This window comes from Clavelina lepadiformis, chromosome 6, assembly GCF_947623445.1.
Source record: "Clavelina lepadiformis chromosome 6, kaClaLepa1.1, whole genome shotgun sequence".
Classification (NCBI taxonomy): domain Eukaryota; kingdom Metazoa; phylum Chordata; class Ascidiacea; order Aplousobranchia; family Clavelinidae; genus Clavelina; species Clavelina lepadiformis.
In genome coordinates, this window is record NC_135245.1 from 4,085,466 (window position 1) to 4,107,809 (window position 22,344).

Below are 22,344 nucleotides of genomic sequence, written 5' to 3' on the forward strand. Positions count from 1 at the left end.
ATGCCTGCGTTGCGGCTTATGTCATTCCATAAGACGAGCGAGATGGATGGTGAAGTTTGATTATATTTCACGACTATTCCTCGTTACTAATGAATCTCATCTCAAGACGTGAATATTCCTGGTTAGTAGTTGTCCTAGGAATGACTTGCATACGTTCAGATAAACACATATTAATTTCCATTTGTTTAATTTGTTTGACCGTCTGGGCAAAAAGCCTGGACGGTCAAAAGTGGTCAATTCAAATTATTACATCTTTAACTGTTGTAAAACTAAGTGTGTCTTGGGACAGAGATACAGCTTCCTTTTTAAAATACCTTGTTGACACAACAATCACAGCAAGTTTTCAAGTACCAACACCAATTTCAACCGATTTTCAAAATATGCGAAACACAGCTACAACCTACGGCGCAGTCTGCGGTTTATGAATTAAAACAAATAATCTCAAAGTTCCACGCACATAAAAGATTAGGTTCCGCGACTTCTGATTCTAACGATCTTGTTGTTGAGATCATAAACACAAATTTTCAACATACAGATTTGTTCAATAAGTAGGCTATATGTCTTAACCACTGGCGACAATTTTATCCACTGCGTGATTTCAGATGAATTGTTTTCAGCCATGTCTTGGAAAAACTGCCAAAAACAGGATTAATTTCTAAGACAACCTGTTGATCAAAACTTTTCAGTTGAATTCAACTTGTTTGTGTTAATAATTAAGTATAGTTGTAATAATTAGGTATTGTACCATGTCATGTGTATTCTCAATTCGCTTACTTATTCACTTAAACTTTGACCATAATGTTGCTGTTTAAGGTAGATGAAATAAAGGATAAAATTAATGTTTTTGTTATTTTGTGTCTAACTGTACCGACCCAACGGTGGGCCGATTGTAGCAGTATCGGTTAGTGTGACCAAGCGGATATTATGACACAAATAGTGTGGTCCCAAAGTGGTCATAATAATAAGCGGAGTCTACTGTAGTCTGTACATAATCATAAAAGCTAATTTTACAAATAAAAGTATTAAACATTGCTGCCATGGATACCGATTTGAATATTGGCCAGAATGACTGGCATATAGTGAATTCAATAGATTTCTTTTCAAGCTTTGTTTTGTTAAAATAAAAATCTTTTCAAAATTGTTAATAGTGCAATTGTTAAAATTTGCTCATCACTCGCAGCTTTTATGATTTGAGAAACATAACGTGCTTTCAAAGCCCTTTGGCGTAAGTTTTTAAACCATCTTCTGAGAGCTTGTAATATCAGATGGCACAGTTAAATGAATAGCATCCTTTGTGATTCCATGTTGTAGTCATCACCTCACAGTTACTGTGTGCCTTGGCTTCCTCCGGGCATTGAACATTTCCCAATTTATGTTTTCTATAAAGATTATATTTATGCGCTTGGCATTCGTGCGTTTGCGAAATTCGCTCTCAGTTAACTCATACTGTGTCTCTGTAAACGATAAATTATCTTCAGAATTCCCACTTCATCTACAGTCTTATGTATTAGTCATAGGTAAATTACTGATACTGCTGTACGATTGTGATAAACAAGGTACTTGACTTCACTTTGCTAATCCTTTCGCACTATGTCATTAACCTATTCAGTGACTAACTCTAACGTACAGTATATGTAATGTCACTTAGTCAAGATCGAAACCTAATCGTTAAAGCCAATGACGATCGACCTTCGTGTTCGAAAAAAAGGTTTACAAGTTCGGTCTGAATCAGTAAAACTTATCAACCAAGAGTCGTAGGAACAATTTTGTCAGCAAATACACTTGGCCCAGTATGGAATGTAAGTTTTTGTGCACCGGCGGCGTCATTTTCAAAGACTGGTGAGCACCAGTAGGCAACAAAAAGTGTGCATCGGTATGCGCGAGTGTGCATTAAATGTCCCCGATTTGGAATTACTTAGATTACAAAGGAGCTTTTTTGACCCATTTTGAGCACCAGATAGTTACGTTTTGCACCCGAGAAAGCTTTCTTTCCGAATGGACATTTAGCTGTGAAAAGACAATCACCACCAGAGAAAGTATGTAGACTTGTTATAGTCAGTCAGACCATCATCTCTTGATGCAAATATGATTGTGATGTCAGCATCAACAGAGGAAGCAATTCTGCTGATCCTTTGGTTAAAACTTACGCAATATAAATCAATAAAATATAAACCCCAATCGGTAAAATAAAACGTTGAAAATCTTCAAAAAGTTCGAACTAAATATTTTGATCCACAAAGTTCATTCGAGTGTATTACTAAATGAAACCTAAAACGACAGTTGACAATACATTTGAATTAACTGAAACCACGTGGGCGAGATTACAAATCTTGATAAGCTTTCACTAACCGTTGTGAATATTTTTACATTAGCCTGTGTGCTTCGCTAATGAAGTGCAGAAAATGAACGAAAAAAGCAAATAGAAAAGAAAAAAGCTTTGTGTGGAGTGAGAAAAAGATTTCCAGGATTTTTAGTCTTATCTTGCATGCATGTGATATAACAGCGGATGATATTATAAGTGCCATTGAACACAACGAAAATTTAAGTAAACTTCCAGTAGGCGTTGATTTCGTAAAGAAAAAATACTCACTTTTACTCACCAGTGAAACAGATCTCTAAATGTAATAATAGCTTCATATCTTTATAGTGCAAGGCAGATTCGTTTTCAGCAAAAACATTTGATAAATTAAACCGATTAACTCTAATGTGCTCATTAATTCTCAGATCGCAAACGTTACGATTTTGTTGAACCAATCAAAATGATTTCTCTCCATATTTCGTGGTTATTGCTGATGACGTATTTCTCGTGGAAAGGAGTGATGAGCTTGGATAGAGAAGCGTGTATGCCCATACGATTATCACCGACCCAGCAGGATTCGTTACCAGATATGGAAACGTTAAGGACTCAAAGAGGATTACCTGGCAAAGCTGGAGGAATTGGGCCAGTTGGACCCCAGGGAGCTCAAGGACCCAGGGGGCTTCCCGGAACTTGTACTTGTGATCCGAGCGAAATTGCTCAAATACATGGTAAGTTCGAAAAAAATAAAATTCATATCTTTTATATCATAACTGAATTGCTTATATCGAATAACTTCACCTGCATGGTTATATTAATGGCAGTTTGAAAATTAACCTTATCGGTGCAAAAATGTTAAGTTTTTATTGACCAATTCACTATTAAATCTCAAATACCACGTATTGCAATTTCTTAAATTACTTTACAAAAATTAAAAAACTATATAATAATTTATGCTGGATTTGTTCAGTTATCCTTGCAAATATTACCGCAAAGCTCGAAAGCTTGATTGGATTGCATCATTACGCTATGGAAGGTTGGTTATTTTTTTAATAACATTACTTTTTGTTGACTTAATATTATACTGTCGTATGGTTTTTGTAAATTTATTGTAATTATTACCAAGTTGGAAGATTTATCTTTAAACGCTTGCGAATTTAATTGCATCTCATAATACGATTTATCTTTTTATTTTGTCCATTCATGTTCGCCATTTTATTTCCCGGTTAACTGATTGTTACCTGATTTTTTTCTAATATACGACAAACAATAAAAGCATGTCACCTATAGCTGATTGCAATGTAATCTATTTCCAGCTGCGATAAAATTTTTTGGCTTTTCTAATTCTATTGTTTTTATTATTTTATTTATTTATTTATTTGTATAATGGACATATATTTAACCAATCAATGTCAATCATGTTTTCTCTGTGTTGTTAGTATTAACGTGACTAATTGTTATTGCTAATTGATTGATTGATGACAATGAGTTTATGAATATAATCCATTACATGCAAACAAATATTTAGTCGATCAATGCGACCACATGCCATGCAAAAATGGAGGAACTTGTATCAACGATGGAAACTCGTATATATGCAACTGCACTGATGATTACGAAGGACATGACTGCTCCATAAGTGAATAGTTTTCATAACAAAAATATAAACGAGTGTATTTGAGTTGATTTTTGGGATATTTTTAATGACGACTCCTTAAAATTTGATTATATCTATATAGTTTGGTTTATAAAAAATTGCATTATTTTGCGCAGGAATCTCGTGCGTGGTGCCGTCGGCGCCCAATAACGGAACGATCTCTCGAGAAATTGGTCAGCTGGTTCCTTATAAGGAAAACATTACATACAGATGCAACGATAGACACGTGGTGGCTTATGAAGTAAAAAATTTTCTAGTTGCAACTTGTCAGAAAACTAAACAATGGACAAAAGATACTCCAGTGTGTGTGGGTAGGTTTTTAACTGACTTTAAATTTGTTTTTACAAACAACAAGTCTAAATTTTGCATCTGTTTTTATCAAACTTGTTAAAATTTTCAGTTGATGATTGTAATTCCGACTCATGCTCTGGAAGAGGAACTTGCATCAATCAAATCGGCCGAACAATTTGTGAATGTGATGAAGGATACGAAGGAAGCGATTGTTCAGTTCAAAGTGAACTTTCTTGAAACAAACTCGGCGATTATTGCAGTAAATTCAAAGCAAATTGTGATTATGACGTAATATTGAGCTCAGCATTCAACTCGAATCACTCATAATAGAAAGTATTTGTAGGTAATCCCTGTGATCTATCTCCCTGCGGTCAAACAGGAGTTTGTGTGTGGGAAGAAGACATGAACTACACCTGCCGATGTCTCGCTGGATATTTCGGAACAAACTGCGAAACATATAACGGTTTGTAAATTTCCTTCACATAACTAAAAAGCCGATGTATGGGTTCGGTGATTTTCGTTTAAAAAAATTCAAACTTAAGGTTTTTTATTATGCGCTAATCGGATATGCTTTTTCAAAATTATTTAGTAAGAAGTTTAATATTTATATTGAATTTTATAACCATTTAGATTATAGCTTTATTTAACTCTTGTTTAACTCATTTTTGTAATTTCAGCAAGTGATTGTGTACGCGCTGTTGGTATGGAGGACGGCAGAGTAGGAAATAACGATATTACCGCCTCACGGTTACATAGTAGCAGTTACCCACCGTATCATGCCCGATTGGAAACATCTGGAAGTTGGCTGTCACCACATCCACGTAAATGAGCAACTAGATGAAGTTTTCATTGTGACTTGACAAATTGCCGCAGTTGCCAAATGTTGTTTTAATAATTTTAAATCACTTTTCTTCCGAAAACAGAAATATTTGCTATATTGTGATGTTGTTCGATAATATTGCTTAGATATTTATGCATTTTACATGGTTTTATTAAAAGCCTTTTAATTTAATTCGACATATATACGAGGAGAATGATTTGCCCACTTTTTAACTTACAGTTTTCTTACTTGTTTGTTAGCTCATCGCGATGACTGGCTTCAAGTGGATTTAAAAACATCTACGACTGTTGTTGCTGTTGCAACTCAAGGTATTCCATACGGTGGTTCATATTGGACGACTGGTTACAAAATAGCGCATGGCTTCACCGAGAACGATTTGCAGATTGTACAAAACAATCAAGGACAAGATTTGGTAAGTTCATTCTTGTGGTTCCTATATGATTGTTTCAGAGAGTTGACCGCAACAAAAACTAAATTACGTAAGCACCCATGCATAACTAAGCTAACTGTTAGTGTTCATGAAATGTTACGCGAATGGAACAGAAGCAATCCAGGGTTTCTGAATCGTGCATTGAAACTACGGTAGCAATTTTAACCATTAGCGTCTTAAGTATTATATAAGCATTCCACGTTGATGATTTTGCAAACTTTTGTGCTTATAAATTTTATCCAGTTAAATTTTTGAAATTATTAGTCAGCATTTTCCTGCAGATTTTTCAAGGTAACCGGGACAACAATGGCATCGTTAGAAACGATTTTCCGGCTCCAGTGACCGCGAGATATTTCCGAATCCTTGTACAAACATGGCATGGCACTTTAGCAGCCCTTCGTGTAGAATACTATACCTGTTAACGGTTAAGAATTTCTGCAAAACTTTTCAATGAATATTTGTCATCTGCTATTGAATCTTTCCTCTATATACCGTGTAAGTTTGTTTGCAATCTCATAATTCATATTCTTCACGAGCAAAGTTTCTACTGTACGGAACAATTAACATATCAATAATAAACATGTTAGCTCTTGATATTGTGTTATGTGAGCATACATTGCAAACGTTCGATTTAAGTGGTTGTTAGTATATAGCTGCATATGTCCAGGGCAATATTACAAATCTTTGAAGGACATAAATTGGGAAAACGCGGAAGCCTAAAAAATAACATATCATGGGAATCCTGTTCTCCGTTTTGCATTGCCGTAAATGGTAGGCTGAAGAATGTTAGAGAAATTAAGCTCGAGGAATTAATTACATCAAATTTTATCCTGGTGGCTTTAGGTTTGGGTGGGGAGATATAAAAATTTCTTTAATTTTCAATACAGTCCATACAGCTAATTAGCATTAACCAATGGTTCCTGTCCTGAAAAAATGTGACTATAGTTAACAATAATACTCGTATGCAATAGAAACAAATCAAGATATTACATTGCATAGTTCAGAACTAACTCAAATTTCAGTAAAACCATATCTTATATCTAATGACTTGACGTTCATCAGGTAAGTCGATAGTAAGGAAAATTTCTCGAGCTGTCGTGATGTTCTTTCCTGGCTGCCATAAAACATATGGGAAGTCAGCTGCATGGCGTTACCTCCAACTTGGCTCTGCTTAGAGCGTATCTCGATGTACAAGTTCAAATACATTAGCGAAAAAGTATTTCACCCATCTTGGACACTGGCCGTACATCTCCTTCGATTGCCAGAGTAAACGGAGTGAAGCATGATCTTTACGCAAAAGAAATAGCAGCAGAAAAGCAAATAGCAACCAAGCAAATAACAACAGAAAAGCTTTTTACGGGCGGCATGTGCGGCAATGCTGACACAAAAAAATTCTAACAGAAATTCTTCAAAGTCCTCGTTGGAATTGTATTTTGATGAGAGTACCACCGTATTAAAAGCCGTTATCGGTTCTGTGAGGGCAACCGGCAAACAAGACGTCAATACTTCGCGCTCTCCAATTTACGTTAGATTTCTTCCACTAACGGCCAGTCACATCAGCCAAATCTTATTAAAACCAAATTTATTTGCCGGCAAATGACAGCATAACAAAGACCTTCAAGCCAGGCACCACACCCAGACTAAAAATTTAATTACCATCCCGTCGGTCTACTTATTTTTCTGCGGCGAGTCAAAGAGCGCTGCGTTTCATGCCTAGGGCAGGACAGCTTCAAAATGAAGTGGAGAAAACATGTAAACGTGTAAACGCTTGAAAACGTGTACAAACAAACCTATAATGTGAAATACTAGAGAACAACTTAAAAAGTACAAAACGGTATACAACATGACGTATATCTATATGTATATCCGCAACATGTTACTTGCTTTTGTTAATCGTACCTCTGATATATAGCCTATAACTGCGGTATGGTGAAAATTCCGTTGCAAATACGCCACTGATTGCAGGGCGTACATTTTTTTGAAAGCAAAAGTGGGGCTTGGGACAAAAACGTTTGGGAAACACCGGCTTATTCTGTTGTTATCTGAACGTAAAAACGGTATATATGCATATATATACCATACGAATAAGTTACCGGTGTAGGCATAGCTCAGCTTGCCGGCACAAACCTGTTTGTGCCGGAAAATTGCTTCCTAAACACAGCAAGACGTCAGAATTAGCCAGACTGCAGCGTTATAAGTTACGTCACGTGCACACCACAGTTATTTGCACGCCAAAAGTGATGCACACCAAGGCGTATTACTCATTCCAAAAAAGTATAGTTTTTCATTATATCCTTACCAAAATTCCAAGCTAAAGCAAACTGTTTTCCGTATTAAGATTTAGCTCATTTTATTACTGATACCAAAAATCATCCCTTGCACAATTCGTCCTTTAGTAAAAGCGTTAAAATTCTCGGACACGTAAATGGTGGCCATCTCTTCTTCAAAACAAAGGCGAAAACAAGGGTTCCCAAACTTTTCTGATACATTTCTAGTGCAGCAGCAACACTCGGTTTTTCTTGGTTTCTGCGTTCTTCTGGCTTGTGGCAAAACGTCCAATATAAATGGCTATTGATAAAACAAAGGTAAAATTATAAGAGTTTATGAAATTTTGAGTTTATAACTTTCAATTAATTTCATTTTACTTTCGTTTTAAAAGATAAGGCTTTTTGTTATACAGTAAGATATTACTTTGGATTTATTGAAGAATACAACTTTAGGAATACAGAAAAAGTCAAGTTTGTACATGATTTGTGGTAAAGAAATGTAATTAAACCCTCATACGAGGTAGTCAGCATGCATGGCAGTTGCCAATCTAATTTTAATTGTTAAAAACTCACTCATGTTCAAGATACAAGTATACATCTGCCGCAAATACGATATTGTAAAGTAAAGTAAAGATCAATTATGTCAAAAGTAAAAAAACCTGATAAAGTATACCATTTATCAATTACTTTTGGAACAACGATTATAAAATATGTCTTTTGATATTCAAACGGATACTCAGAAACTATTGTACGTGAAACACAAACAACTAGTAGTAGTGCAAGTGTAGTTGTGACAAAAAATGTTCAATACAGGAATTTATTCAATTGTTTTCAACGCCAATTCTGTGTATTAAATTCTGTATATCCAAGTTTTCCTTTAAAACTTTGCACCCAAGTTTCATCAGAAGACTAATGCCTGGATCAAACTTAATGAAATTTTCTGACTTTCGGCGAATAAAAGTTTTTATCAAGATTACTGACGCCAGCACATATGCTTGTATAGTTAACATACTTTTTCGCAAATGTGATAGGGTATATCAATTTTTTTAAGTTTCTTCAAATTTTTTTGATTCTTTCTAAGTTTCTTGTAGTTACCATGAACTTATTTGAAATTCTTTAAAATTTTTGTTTCATTTGTGTTGATTTATTTGAATTTTTATTGCTTTGATAATTCAATTTATCAGAATTTTTTGCAACTTTTACTGATTTATTCAATTCTACAACAATTTCTGTGAATTTATTTAAATTCATAACTTTTACGACAGGAAGCAAAATTGTTAAGCAACTTCACATTTTGAATAACTGACTGATTAAGTATACCGGAAACCTCGAAACAATTTAACGACGGTTTAATTCCAAAAAAATCTGTCTTCTAGAAAATAAACAACAACTCATTTTCTATTTCGCGATAATTTATTAGATTATAATTATGCAGGCCCATTTGCAATGACAACTGAAACTCGTCAAGCGAAAACACTGACTGACTTAAGGTCGAGATGTATGGAAGAATTTTCATTGTTAAGAGAAATGTAGCAATTGGAAGGAATTAACGCAAACACATTGAACAACAACTACAATAAATAAGTCTACATAGAAGCTATAGTGTTATCAGAATCTTACAAAAAATCGCAATCCCAGTATAGTTAGATGGATATGAGGAGTTTACCAGAATACAAGAGTCTTACACAAACAAACAAGAAAAGGAACAAGCAACTCTGAAAATGGCGCACAATTACCGAATTTCATTGATCACGACTTAAACTGAAAAACACAAGTATTATACGTCTCAGGGACCCATTTGCCTGCGATGCAACAGCATATAGGAGATGCAAAGCATAGAATTTTGTTGAGCTTACACCAAGCAGAAAAGTAGAAGTTGCCAAAAACTTTTGGCAAATAAAATTGTATTAAGATTACTGACACCAGCAAGGAGCATATGAAATAAGTGTACACTGCGCATGCTCTTACCCAACAACGACACAGCATCAAGTTAGCAAAGTAGGTCGATAACCTCAGTTCGCTTATTATCTGGGCAATTTTGATAGAATGAAAGACAACTCAGTTCTCAAACAACTTTTACATATGTACGCATCGGGAAAGATTTTGTTTTGGATGTTTGTTGAATTATGAAAATATTTTTGCTTTTCATCACAAATTAAATTTTGCAGAACGCGCTTTGCATAATTTAAGATGTCATATATAAGAGGACGGAAGAAGAAAAAAAAACAAGTTGATGATGAAATGAGAATTCAATGATCGAGGATGCGGAGGTTGCCGGTCACGATCTTGTTCTCCAGGAAAGCTCCGGATGGGATATCGATCCTCTCTCCGTGATTAGCGATGATAATAACAGTTCCCTGATGAGAAGGATGAAAAACATTAAAAATCCTGAGGAAAAATTCTGATGAAGAGATGCGGAGTTACAAGATTCATGATGCGGAGACAGCATATTAACAATAATATTTATTTTTATGCAGAGACAAGTATGATTTTACATGAAAAATTGGATGTTGACATTAAATAGTTTTCGTCAACTTAGTAAATTTCAAATTATTGCTGTACAACTGAATGCAAGTGCTACAGATAAATTTTGTGGTTTGACAGAAAAAAAATTATCTGGAAGATATGACATAACAATAAATATTAAGAATAATCTAAAACCTCAAGAGTAAGTGTTTAGTAAAATATGAGCAAAATGCTAAAATCACCTTGAGAGTGACATCCTTCCCAAACGTGACGTCACCACTGACCGTGAGATGATCTAATTCGAGCATATCAGGGATGTTTGCGAACCGACCCAAAAACTTGTGAATCTGAAACGATAACTTCGGATGAATTAAACTGGTCAATAAGATTGCACATTAAAACATTCTAAATAATCGAACTGATAGAAAAACGCTCAGACGAGTAAAAGCAAACAATTTTAACACGCTTCATGAAATTTTAACTCGAACCATTAGTTTGAAATCGTTTTATTCTTTGATGAAAATAAACAAACAAATGGAAAGTCACTTATACTACAGCAACAAAAAGTACAGCAAAGAAAAGCATCTATGAAATAGGGATGTACTTTAGCTGAAGAAACAACTGAGTACTTTCACTGCTGACATTACCTTGGAGAAATGTTCATCTCCAAGCTTGACCAGCGGAGTGGTCGGGAATTGTCGATGACTGCTCATCCTCATACTGCCGTGGGTGAGCTCGTAGAGGTTGCTCATCACAAGGAGGAGGTCCGATGTCTTCTTCACTGGGAGGAAGCGACTACGCGGTACGTTGATGCCTGGAGGGTAGTAAAGGAAGTTAAGGTTGACGAAAACTCCGTTAAATTTTGAAAATTTGTAAATTTTCATTCAAAAGACAATGAGAGTTTTGAGACAAATGAGACAAATATCAAAAACTTTTGGGGTCATATATTTTTAGACTTACCAATTGCATTATTAAAATTTTATATTCCAGCGCCGCAAGCAGTCTCTAGCTGAATGACGTTGGTGCCGTTTGACAATCTCTGTTATGTATAAACAAGACAAATTTCTAAACTTCATAAAAAGTCTTTATTGACATGCACTACGCAGTAACAAATCCTCACCCAAGGAAACATAAAATAACAAAACTATAACTAATCATCAAAAGTTTTAAAGAGACCAGAAACAAATGCAGCAAAGTTAAATTATATTTCGTCAACCGCCAACAACTAAGAGGGATAAAAACCTCACCTTATTATTAACAATGACTTCCATGTCGAGTTCACTGGAGTCAGAAAGACGTTGGACGGCTGACATCTTCATCCATAAATTGTTGGTGTTGAAAATCTTGAACTTGGAGACGCTCTTGAACTCATCTACGTATTCCTTGGGCACTTGAGCGATCTCAAGCAAACGGAGTTTTTTCTCATACTCAATCAGAGTTCCTCCCTGTGAAATGAAAATGTTTCGGGATGAATTTAAAGTCATTTAACAAAGATATGAAATATTTGCAATTGCAGAGCTAAACAACGTTATAGACAGACGCAGTATTATCACCGTTGCGGTTATCCCTTGTAATTATTACACTTAACCACTACCAACGTCAATGACTATTAAAAAGCTATTTTATTAGTTGACTGAAGTTTCGAGTTAATTCCTTACTTTGACGTCGGCTCGCGTCTTATCAGTTACTTCCATGACGAATTCACAAGGCTTTGATTGGTCGGCAGGGTTGGCCAACATATTCAAGATACCTTTAACAAGACCAGTTAAGAAAAAACATAACATAAAGCTTATACTTTTTAATATTATATTTAACGAAACCAAAATGACTAAAAGTTTTGAAACGAGCTCAACAACTGCCGCTAGATGTCGCCAATAAACCACCGGAAATGCGTTGTTACTGTTAAAAGGATACGAAGGTCAACTGTAGCGCCAAGGTTGTCGATATTTGAAACGAACATGAACTCCCGGCCTTCGTCTAGAAATTTCTTGAGTAAATCGGATTTGGCGAAACACTCGTACACATCGCCGTGACCTGGAGGGTACCAGGCCTCCAGCGGGTCATCGCAGGTTTGTGCAATAGGAAGCAGAGATTCCTTGTTTATTCGCGGATATCTGTGGTAACAAAACACTCTTAATACATAAATCGGCAGAAGGATACAAGACAATAGCCCGGGTTTGCAGCACAAGCAAACACACCGAAGCTTGTGACGATGCAACAAAAAGAGTGTACGTAGTAGCAACAAAACAACAGGTTTTTGAAACAATCACATGCATATTTAAAAGTATGGCGAAACAATAGGGTTTTTTGCAATAAATTATTTGCATCCAAAAATGCATAGAATTTATGTTACACGAGAGCGGCTTCTACTTCAGGGTAGCTAAGAATAGTGACCACAGTATTGCGCCACGCGTAAGAGCGCCAATTTTTCTTGTAGGTCCCCAATTAAATTTTACTGCGGCGCCCTTCAAAACGATTTAATGCTTTTGCGGCGTCACAGCGAAAAGCTTAAAAGGGCCATAAAACGGGAGATTCAGCATCAAAACAAATCATTTACAACAATACGTTAGTTGCGCCAAACCAAAAACATAAACACGCAAATAAATTTCGATTTGTTTGCGACTTTGAAAATTTTACCAATTGCGCTTAGCACAAGTAGCCACCTATGGAGCAAGGTAATCAGGCTTAAACTTGTCTCATCGTTGAATGAAAATAGCAGTATATACTCACATGGTAACCCATCTGGTTTAGTTGTAACTGGTACCTTATATTATAAGGTTACAAACCTTATATTTTGACATTGCATGACGCGTATTTTCGCAGAATCATGTTCGTGTCGTCGTGGGTATTGAAAGAATTCATCAGCACCAACGGCACGCTAGCGTCGTACAACTTGTTCAAAGACTGGAATAAAAGACATCGCTTTTCAGTGATTTTTGTTTAATGGAAAAATTTACCATTTGGTTTTCCTTGCAGGCTACGAAATGATGTATTTCTTCGTGTTAGCTGCCTTACTGTGTACGATCCACAATCCAACCACCATTATTAATCAACGAGAAAAAGGATTCGCGGGTAGTGTGACTTGCTTCGGGAAAGAGTTGTAGGGAACAAAGGAAAACGTGTACGCGTATCTACATCTACAATTTGCTAAAAACGATAAAAGTGTCACAAGTGTCACAACGGTAAAATATTACTACACGATAACAAACTACACCGCAAAATAGTGTCTTAAACATTGGATTATATAATTAAAATGCAGTGCTTCTTAAAACAAGTGCATAAAGATATTCTGGTGTACAGACACTTAATCACGCGACACTTAATCACCGACACATAATTACTTAGACAGTTAATCACCCGAAATTTAATCGTGATTAAATTTTGTGGTTATGTATTATGTGATTATGTGTCGCGTGATTAAATGTCGTGTGATTAACTGTCCAAGTGATTAAGTGTCACCAAACCGATATTCTCGTGACACTTGTACCGAGGCCGCCATTGCTGAGTTTGACTACGACCAATTTGCTGAGCAGCTCTTGCTCTGAAGATTGCATAGGTCTCGCCGACATTTCGCTATATGACCTAATCTATAAATAAAACTCGCTAGTTGCAGTGAAACATCAGGAATGTTGCTAAGTGGAAGTTAAGATTGAGGAAAAATCAAAGAAAAAAATCATCAAAAGGTTAAAGACCGAAGTGGTAATGAGTAATGACACTTTACCTTTACCCGCAATAAATATGTCTGTGGCACGGGCTAGGACAAAATGCGTTTCTTCTGGTGATGCTGACATGGGTGCTTCTTCAACAGAGTTCAAACTATCCCGAACCGATTTCTTGATGAGGGACACGCTGGCACTAGTATCTACCAAGGCACGTATTACTTTATCCCGGAAAATTACCGTCACAAAACTATACAAATCTGCACTCGCATTCTATTCCGCAATAACGACTTTTTTAGTCATCGAAGAAATTTCTATCGAACCGTTTACCTGCTTGAGTTCTCGTCGGCCATCGTGACTGCTGTAAATGGAAAAATCAAGATTGTGTCTACATAGTCGCCGAAACTCCCTGAAAAGTTGCCTTACCAAACCGCATACAAAACGCTTATAATGGCGTCTCATCTTGGAAAATCCTCGGTTAAACAATGTAAGAGGAGTTATTGACGTACTTGTACAGTAAAAGCGATGATTAAAACTTGTTTAAAGCGGACTCGTGTAACACAACGAGAACGAAGGTTTTCACTCTGGGCCCGTAAGTCTAGAATGCCCCCTCGAGCAATGTTTTGCATCAAAGGAAAATCCAATTACACAACAATGCCTGCAAGCTACCAATCGCGAAAAGACGCCTATAACACCTTTGTGGTCAACTCTATCGAAGCGTTAAGCGACAAATTACATAAAAATCCACAAAGTTACAATACTGTGCACAAAAGAAATCAGTGTACGATAAAAACGTAAAAATACCAGAAAAAACCGAAGTTCGAGAGAAAGAAAACACAGATAACAAAAACAATTACAAGTGCAAATATTTTGCCACAACTGGATTGGGATATCGCTCTAGGTTTGCTGTTGCAATGAAAGATGATGCTTTTACGTCAAGTTATCAAGACTTTCTCGGTAATTTTCGTGACACAATGTTAAAATCGCGGTGGGCAACCGTTTGAGCATGACGACCGACTTAAAAGCAAACTGATGGGTTGCAATCGACCTATGGTCTATGGATCACTAAACACATCTTTTTTTGCTGTAATCATACATCTGTGAGTTGTTAAGTCAGTGTATTAGTCATAAACCGCTTTCTAACGGTGGGGTCTAAAGAAGCCAAATTTTTACAAAAAGTACATTTTGATACTGGACAAATTATAACCTTCATCGATTTTCGCTTAACTACTGAAGCGCTACGCCAAGGGTAAAAAATTATCCTACACCCTTTCTCGTAACCCACTTTTTCAAGAGAAGATAGAAAAGTGCGCATGCTGCACCTACACTAAATTATGCTTGACCAAAATGGTTGAACAAATTTTGATTATTTCACTTAAGAATAAGATTCATTAATTTTGATGATTAAAACATATTTAAAAAGACAAAGCATTTTTTTGTACTCTGCAAGCGTTAAATCGGACGTTTACAACCTACTGACCTACTGCAAAAGCAGAACCAACAAACAAGCCTTGTTACTGCACGTTAGCATTGACATCACACAAATGAATTATGATGTCTATGGCCAGTGCAAATATTTACAGTCTGAGCTAGCAGTGAAAGCAGGTAAGGTAAAGCTCATGTCCAAGTAATGACGATTGCAGTTATATTTTGAACACTTTGTGAAAATATTATTTAGTAATGGTTGTGCCATTTACGATGTGCATAATGCAATACACATACGCTAAATGTGACACAATAAAATCTTTACAATGATAATAATAATAATTACTCTGTAGAAACTAATGGTGGATTCAAAGTAGCCTACTGTACATGAACAAAAACGGTGAGAGCACTTCGCCGTAGTCATGCCTTCAACGGAGACCATCGATCGACAATTTGCAAACCATGGGCTTTAAAAATTGACTCAGAATTTTAAATCAGAGTAGGTGTATCCAGTGACGTATAGTTTACGTTGTTGCGGAAGTTGCGTTCACAGTACCACATAGACATCTAAAATTGGGTTTGACCTCAATTAATTGTATTTTTCCATGGAATATTATATATTGTTATATTTACATTATATTTGTTATAGCAGTGTATGATTTTTAGCTTTTTATTGACGTGTTTTCTCATTGGTTTGTTTGCGTGTCAATGTCACTGACCATGTTGACCGGTTAATTTATTTTGCAAATGTCACTGACAGGCGCACAGCATTTTATTTCGAGCGTGAAATAACAAATGAAATACGGTACAGATTGGTTTATGCGGCATTAGTTAAAGCTCTAGTTAAGGTACGGTCTAGACAAAAGACCATCCAAACAAACAACCACTGCTGCAGCAGCAATGTCAAATGTGAAACTTTGCAGGGTTTTATTTTGCAGCTGGGTTAAGGTAGTTCATGAGCATTGTAACGAAACATTTGAAATTTTCCAGGAAATAATTTAGGTTTGATTCCAATATTTTGGGTTACGCAAACGTGCTTGCAATTATTTAAATTGTCAATATTCAAGAAATAATTTCCTTTATTAAGCATTTCTGCTACTACATGGCGCCAATGTTACCTCAATTTAAGTTTATAAATGCGTTTATGGTTTGTACTTGGCAGTGAACTTTCTGGGAAACTCTAAGGCAAAAACAACTTTTAATTCAAATCAAACTTGTTGACCACATTTAAAATGTCAACGTCAGGCAAACAACTTCCACATTTCTATGTAATTTAAACTGCAGTGGAAAATTTATTTTGTTTAAATTTATTTTGTCTCGAGTCTTTGTCATAAGAAGTGCACCAATTATGAAAAGTTTACAGAACTGTCGATATGCCAGCAAGCTGTTTAGTGACTGAGTTCCCATATATTTATTACATTTTGGTGTTATTGACATTTCACTTTTTTTTTAATTTACGACAAAAATTACCAAAACACACAGTTTGTTTTGTTCATTTGTATAGGTGAAACTTCTTTCAACAGCTGAATTCAAACGATATAAAGCAGCAATCATGACAAAATGCTTTGCAAAATAGTATTTTCTCCTATTTTTATTTCGTAAATACAGTTTGTATTTGTAAAATAAGAATATAAAAGTCTATAAATAAATCGTCATTACATCGCTGCAACAGAATATACGCTATACGTGAGGCAAACACAAAACCTGCAAAAACGATTAAAACATAACCCACTGCCTACTGCGTGTAGCTCAGTATTTCATTAACGTGTGATAACTTTCGTCAGCATTCCTGTTTGGTTTATCTGGTGACAGAGGATCTCAGGGTTTCGACTTTGCATAGTCTGCAGTTTAAATTTAACACCAGGTACTTAAAAGTTCTCACGTGAAAAGATTTGGTTCCAAAATTACAGATTTCAACGATGTTGTTGGTCAGGCCAGAAACAAATATTTCCAACATACAACTTCCTCTGTGACGTATTTCTTTCAACTACTGGCGTCATTGTCAACCACCTGTTTTCGAGTAAATTGTTTTTAGCAATGTTTTGGAAAAACTGAACAAAAATAGTTAAATACCAGAGACAACGTTTTGATAAAACATTTTGAATTTAAATTGACTTATTCGTGTTAAAATTTGGTAAATTTACACTTGAAAAATTTGCTCAATTTTTACTACAATGTTCTGCAATACTGCATGAACCTTAAAGCGGTTCTTGACAAAACATTTGAACTGACTACACCACGTGGGCTAAAAACCCTATTGTGATAAGATTTTACTACAGTTTATCTGTGATTTCTTTTTGTAAGCTAATTGCGGCTCACGGAATGAGTGCTGGATAGGAAAGAAAAACGAAAAGAAAAAATGAAAAGAAAAAATGAAAAAGAAAAAATAAAAAGGTTTTGTGCGTTGTGAGAAAAAGGATTTCCACAATTTTCAGTTCTTGCATGCTTGTGGTGTAAATTGTATTTGTGAGCGCTTTGAAGCACATAAAGACAACGTAGCATACTTCAGCAATGCAGGTTTAAAGCGAAGATTGATGGAGGTGCTGCAAGGTTAGAGTATGAGGTTTTTAAATTATGACAAGGATTTTACCTTTAGTTGCACAAAATATACAAAAGAATGTATTCATCACTGAAGGGGACCTTTAAATACAGTAGCACCAAAACTATTGCACGTAGAAAATGTTTTCAGCAAATAAGTTGAGAAATTAAACCGACTGACTATAAGATTTTCGTCTCAGATTTGAAGCATTAAGAGTTTGTTGCAAAATTTAAAATGATTTCTCCACGTAATTTGTGGATATTGCTGATGACGTGTTCCTCGTGGAAAGGAGTTATGAGCTTGGATAGAGAAGCGTGTGTGCCAATACGATTATCGCCGAACCAGCAGGACACGTTACCAGATGTGGAAATGTTAAGAATTCAAAGAGGATTGCCTGGGAAAGCTGGAGGAATTGGGCCAGTTGGACCCCAGGGAGCTCAAGGACCCAGAGGACTTCCCGGCACTTGTGCTTGTGATCCGAGCGAAATTGCTCAAATACATGGTAAGTTCGAAAAATTGAATTTCATATTTATTAAACAATAACTGAAGTATTTAAACCGAATAACTTCAACTGCACGGTTATATTGATGGCAGCCCAAGAAATAACCTTGTTTGTGATAAATTAGTGTCTATATGTTAATCGAATGGAAAATCGTCATTTCTTGTTATGGGAAATGCAAATGTTTGTAGTCTTCGGATTTTGACTCGTTCAAACTATATAAGATCATGTTTAAATCTTTTCAAACCACTTTCAAAAATTAAAAAACTATATAAAAGGACTTGTGTTTTATCTCCTTAGTTTTCCTGGGAAATATAACCGCAAAGCTCGAAAGTTTGATTGCATTGCATCATTACGCTCTAAAAGGTTGGTCGTACTTTAAATATAATATTTTATAAAAATATTTTATTACTGTCGTAAGTTTCTTTTACATTTCTTTTAGACGTATTATTATAGCTAAGAGACAAGAGTATTTTTTAAGGGTTGGAATTTATTCGTATCCTATAACCACACTTTAGTCTTTCCAATTTATTCGTTAAACGTCGCCATTTTGTTTTAACGCTTAAAGAGCTGATTAAGTGTTCACATACTCTTTGAAATTTGAAACAATTTAAAAGAGCATCACCTATATTCCTCACTGTATTATGGCTTATTTCCTACCATGATATCATTTGTGGCTTTTTATCGTTTTTATTGCCAAGTTAAAATACATAATGGAAATATATTTAGTCGATCAATGCGACCACATGCCATGTAAAAATGGAGGAACTTGTATCAACGATGGAAACTCGTATATATGCAACTGCACTGATGGATATGAGGGAAATGACTGCTCCATAAGTAAAACGTTTTCGCAATAATAATATTAAAAAATTTATTTGAATTGACTTTAGTGATACTTTTGGTGACGACGCAATGGTGGTAAAAATTGTTTCCAATTTATTTGTATAGCTTGATTTATAAAAAATTGCATTATTTTGCGCAGGAATCCAGTGCGTGGTGCCGTCGGCGCCCAACAACGGAACGATCTCTCGAGAAAGTGGTCAGCTGGTTTCTTATAAGGAAAACATTACATACAGATGCAACGATAGACACGTGGTGGCGTATGAAGTGAAGAATTTTCTAGTTTCAACTTGTCAGAAAACTAAACAATGGACAAAAGATACTCCAGTGTGCGTGGGTAGGTCTTTTAACTGACTTTAAATATTTTTTTATAAACAACAAGTCTAAATTTTGCATCTGTTTTTTTCTAAACTTGTTAAAATTTTCAGTTGATGATTGTAATCCCGACTCATGCTCTGGAAGAGGAACTTGCATAAATCAAATCGGCCGAACAATTTGTGAATGTGATGAAGGATACGAAGGAAGCGTTTGTTCAGTTCAAAGTGAACTTTCTTGAAACAAACTCGGCGATTATTGCAATAAATTCAAAGAATATTGTGATTATGACGTAATGGTGAGCTCAATCAACTCGAATCACTCATAATAGAAAGTGTTTGTAGATAATCCGTGTGATCTATCTCCATGCGGTCAAAAAGGAGTTTGCGTGTGGGAAAAAGATATGAACTACAACTGCCGATGTCTCGCTGGATATCATGGAAAAAACTGCGAGACATTTATCGGTTTGTAAATTTCCTTCAAATAAATAAAAGCCGAGATATGGGTTCGGTGATTTTCGTTTTAAAAAAATTCAAACTTAAGATTTTTTATTATGCGCTAGTCGGATATGCTTTTTCAAAATTATTTAGTAAGAACTATTATATTTATATTGATTTTTACAACCATTTAGATTATAGCTTTATTTAACTCATGCTTAACTCATTTTTGTAATTTCAGCAAGTGATTGTGTACGAGCTGTTGGTATAGAGGACGGCAGGGTAGGAAATAACGATATTATCGCCTCACGGTCACATAGCATAGCAAGTTACCCACCGCATAAAGCCCGATTGAGACAACCTTCAAGTTGGCTGTCACCCCATCCACGTAAATGAGCAACCAGATGAAGTTTTCATTGTGACTTGACAAACTGCCGCAGTTACCAAATGTTGTTTCAATAATTTTGTTTCCGAACACAGAAATATATTAAATATTGTTCGAAAATTTTGCTTTGACATTTATGCATTTTATACGTTTTTATTAAAAATCTTTTACTTTAATTCGACATATATACGAGGAGAATGATTTACCCACATTTTTCTTTATAGTTTTCTTACTTGTTTGTTAGCTCAGCGAGATGACTGGCTTCAAGTGGATTTAAAAACATCTACCACTGTCGTCGCTGTTGCAACTCAAGGTCATTCAAATGGTGCATATTGGACGACAAGTTACAAAATAGCGCATGGCTTCACCGAGAACGATTTGCAGATTATACAAAACAATCAAGGACAAGATTTGGTAAGTTCATTCTTGTGGTTGCTAAATAATTGTTTCAGAGAGTTGATCGCAACAAAAACTAAATTACGTAAGCACCCATGCATGACTAAGCTAACTGTTAGTGTTCATGAAATGTTACGCGAATGGAACAGAGGCAATCTAGCATTTCTGAATCGTTCATTGAAACTACGGTAGCAATTTCAACCATTAGCGTCTTAAAAGTATTATATAAGAATTCCAAGTTGATGTTTTGCAAACTTTTGTACGTATCAATTTTATCCAGTTAAATTTATTAGTGAGCATTTTCCTGCAGATTTTTCAAGGTAACCGGGACTACAATAGCGTCGTTAGAAACAATTTTCCGGTTCCAGTGACCGCAAGATATTTCCGAATCCTTGTACAAACCTGGAATGGTTATTACGCACCTCTACGAGTAGAATACTATACCTGTTAAAGAAACCTTTCCTCTATTTACCATGTAAATTATTTTTCCATCTCATAATTCGAATTAATCACGAGCAAATTTTTTACTGTATGGAACAATTAACATACAAATAATAAACATGCTAGCTCATGATATTGTGTTATGTGAGCATGCAGTGCAAACGGTAGATTTAAGTGGTTGTGAGTATATAGCTGCATATGTCCAGGACAATATTAAGGGAGTTGAGTTGTTTTGTAACTTCTGAATCTGTAACAAAGTTATCAAGGAATGGGCCACGCGGCTAAAGCGTAAACAAATTGACAAATATTTAAAGGACATAAAATTGGGAAAACGCAGTACTCTTAAAATTAACATGTCTTGAGAAACCTTGTCTGCAAAATGTTAGAGAAATTAAGCTTGATAAATTAATGATATCAAATTTCCTCCTGTGTGTGCGCATAGACCTCACTGCAGCGGTGGCTTTAGGTTTGGTTGGGAAGACAAAATTTTTTTCTGAAGATTTTAGAAAGTTGCAACCATATTGCAACAAAACATTTCCATGTTTAACAAGTTAAGCTAAATAATACCTCGTATATTTGAGAATTCAATTTGTACAAACATAGAAAAAATATTTCGTAATTTCTCACTTTCCGTAAATTAGTATCGCCTTACTCGGTTTCCTCTTTCCGTAAATTAGTGTTGTTTTGGTCTTGGCATGATGTTTTAAATCACGTGACCGTTTAAGCATTATTAAAAAGTTTGTTTCCAAGCAAATAGCAGCGGAAAAGCTTTGAAGCATAAACAATCGCCAACAATTCATTTCTGGTCGTAGAATAGTTCCGTTCGCCTTTAAGGATCGATTGTCATAACTCATAAGCAAACATTTGTGCGCCGCCATCAACTTCCTGAGATAAGATTCAACCAACGGCGACACTGAAGCGTCGGTGTCGAAAATAAAAGCTTTATTAAAATCGGGGTAGCTTGAAACAGGTGAGCTTATTAAAACACGTTCTGGCACTCGCCGGTCCAGAAACACGTTTTTCCTATATCAGTAAGTTTATGTAGAGATGCTGCAATTAGTGCATAAAGTCTTGAATGAATTTTCTATAGTAAGAAGTCAATCCAACAAAACGTCTAACGTGCACGACGGACAGCGGAATTGGCCACTCCGTTACAA

General features: G+C 35.6%; 3 protein-coding genes across 3 annotated transcripts; 2 read left to right on the top strand and 1 right to left on the bottom strand.

Moving 5' to 3' along the window:
• The first annotated feature begins 1,749 nt into the window (after nt 1-1,749).
• On the top strand, nt 1,750-6,106 carry LOC143462911 (retinoschisin-like). The gene is made up of 9 exons (XM_076961227.1): nt 1,750-3,027; nt 3,267-3,332; nt 3,825-3,935; nt 4,070-4,264; nt 4,354-4,467; nt 4,588-4,707; nt 4,922-5,065; nt 5,325-5,497; nt 5,797-6,106. Exons 1-9 carry the CDS (start codon nt 2,760-2,762, stop codon nt 5,935-5,937), a joined length of 1,332 nt encoding a protein of 443 aa, XP_076817342.1. The 5' UTR covers nt 1,750-2,759; the 3' UTR covers nt 5,938-6,106.
• Nucleotides 6,107-9,281: 3,175 nt separating this feature from the next.
• LOC143462922 (UTP--glucose-1-phosphate uridylyltransferase-like) lies at nt 9,282-14,462 on the bottom strand. The gene is given in 11 exon segments (XM_076961239.1): nt 9,282-10,139; nt 10,491-10,595; nt 10,896-11,062; nt 11,209-11,287; nt 11,496-11,693; nt 11,907-11,998; nt 12,163-12,362; nt 13,035-13,152; nt 13,264-13,835; nt 13,976-14,110; nt 14,238-14,462. Coding segments are annotated over 8 exon segments (969 nt in total). The 5' UTR covers nt 13,055-13,152; nt 13,264-13,835; nt 13,976-14,110; nt 14,238-14,462; the 3' UTR covers nt 9,282-10,031.
• A 3,609-nt stretch (nt 14,463-18,071) lies between these two features.
• Nucleotides 18,072-21,318, top strand: LOC143462913 (EGF-like repeat and discoidin I-like domain-containing protein 3). Its single transcript, XM_076961229.1, has 9 exons — nt 18,072-18,373; nt 18,671-18,736; nt 19,100-19,210; nt 19,356-19,550; nt 19,642-19,755; nt 19,873-19,992; nt 20,207-20,353; nt 20,595-20,764; nt 21,057-21,318. The coding sequence occupies exons 1-9, from the start codon at nt 18,106-18,108 to the stop codon at nt 21,195-21,197; spliced, it is 1,332 nt and encodes a 443-aa protein (XP_076817344.1). The 5' UTR covers nt 18,072-18,105; the 3' UTR covers nt 21,198-21,318.
• The last annotated feature ends 1,026 nt before the right edge of the window (nt 21,319-22,344 follow it).

What these genes read in the sequence shown, in the direction of transcription:
- LOC143462911 (XM_076961227.1), top strand. Translation starts at nt 2,760, where the DNA reads ATGATTTCTCTCCATATTTCGTGGTTATTGCTGATGACGTATTTCTCG. An exon ending in GCATCATTACGCTATGGAAG is followed by an intron (nt 3,333 to 3,824) that starts GTTGGTTATTTT and finishes ACAAATATTTAG; the next exon opens with TCGATCAATGCGACCACATG. An exon ending in AGGACATGACTGCTCCATAA is followed by an intron (nt 3,936 to 4,069) that starts GTGAATAGTTTT and finishes TATTTTGCGCAG; the next exon opens with GAATCTCGTGCGTGGTGCCG.
- LOC143462913 (XM_076961229.1), top strand. Translation starts at nt 18,106, where the DNA reads ATGATTTCTCCACGTAATTTGTGGATATTGCTGATGACGTGTTCCTCG. An exon ending in CGAAATTGCTCAAATACATG is followed by an intron (nt 18,374 to 18,670) that starts GTAAGTTCGAAA and finishes TTATCTCCTTAG; the next exon opens with TTTTCCTGGGAAATATAACC. An exon ending in GGGAAATGACTGCTCCATAA is followed by an intron (nt 19,211 to 19,355) that starts GTAAAACGTTTT and finishes TATTTTGCGCAG; the next exon opens with GAATCCAGTGCGTGGTGCCG.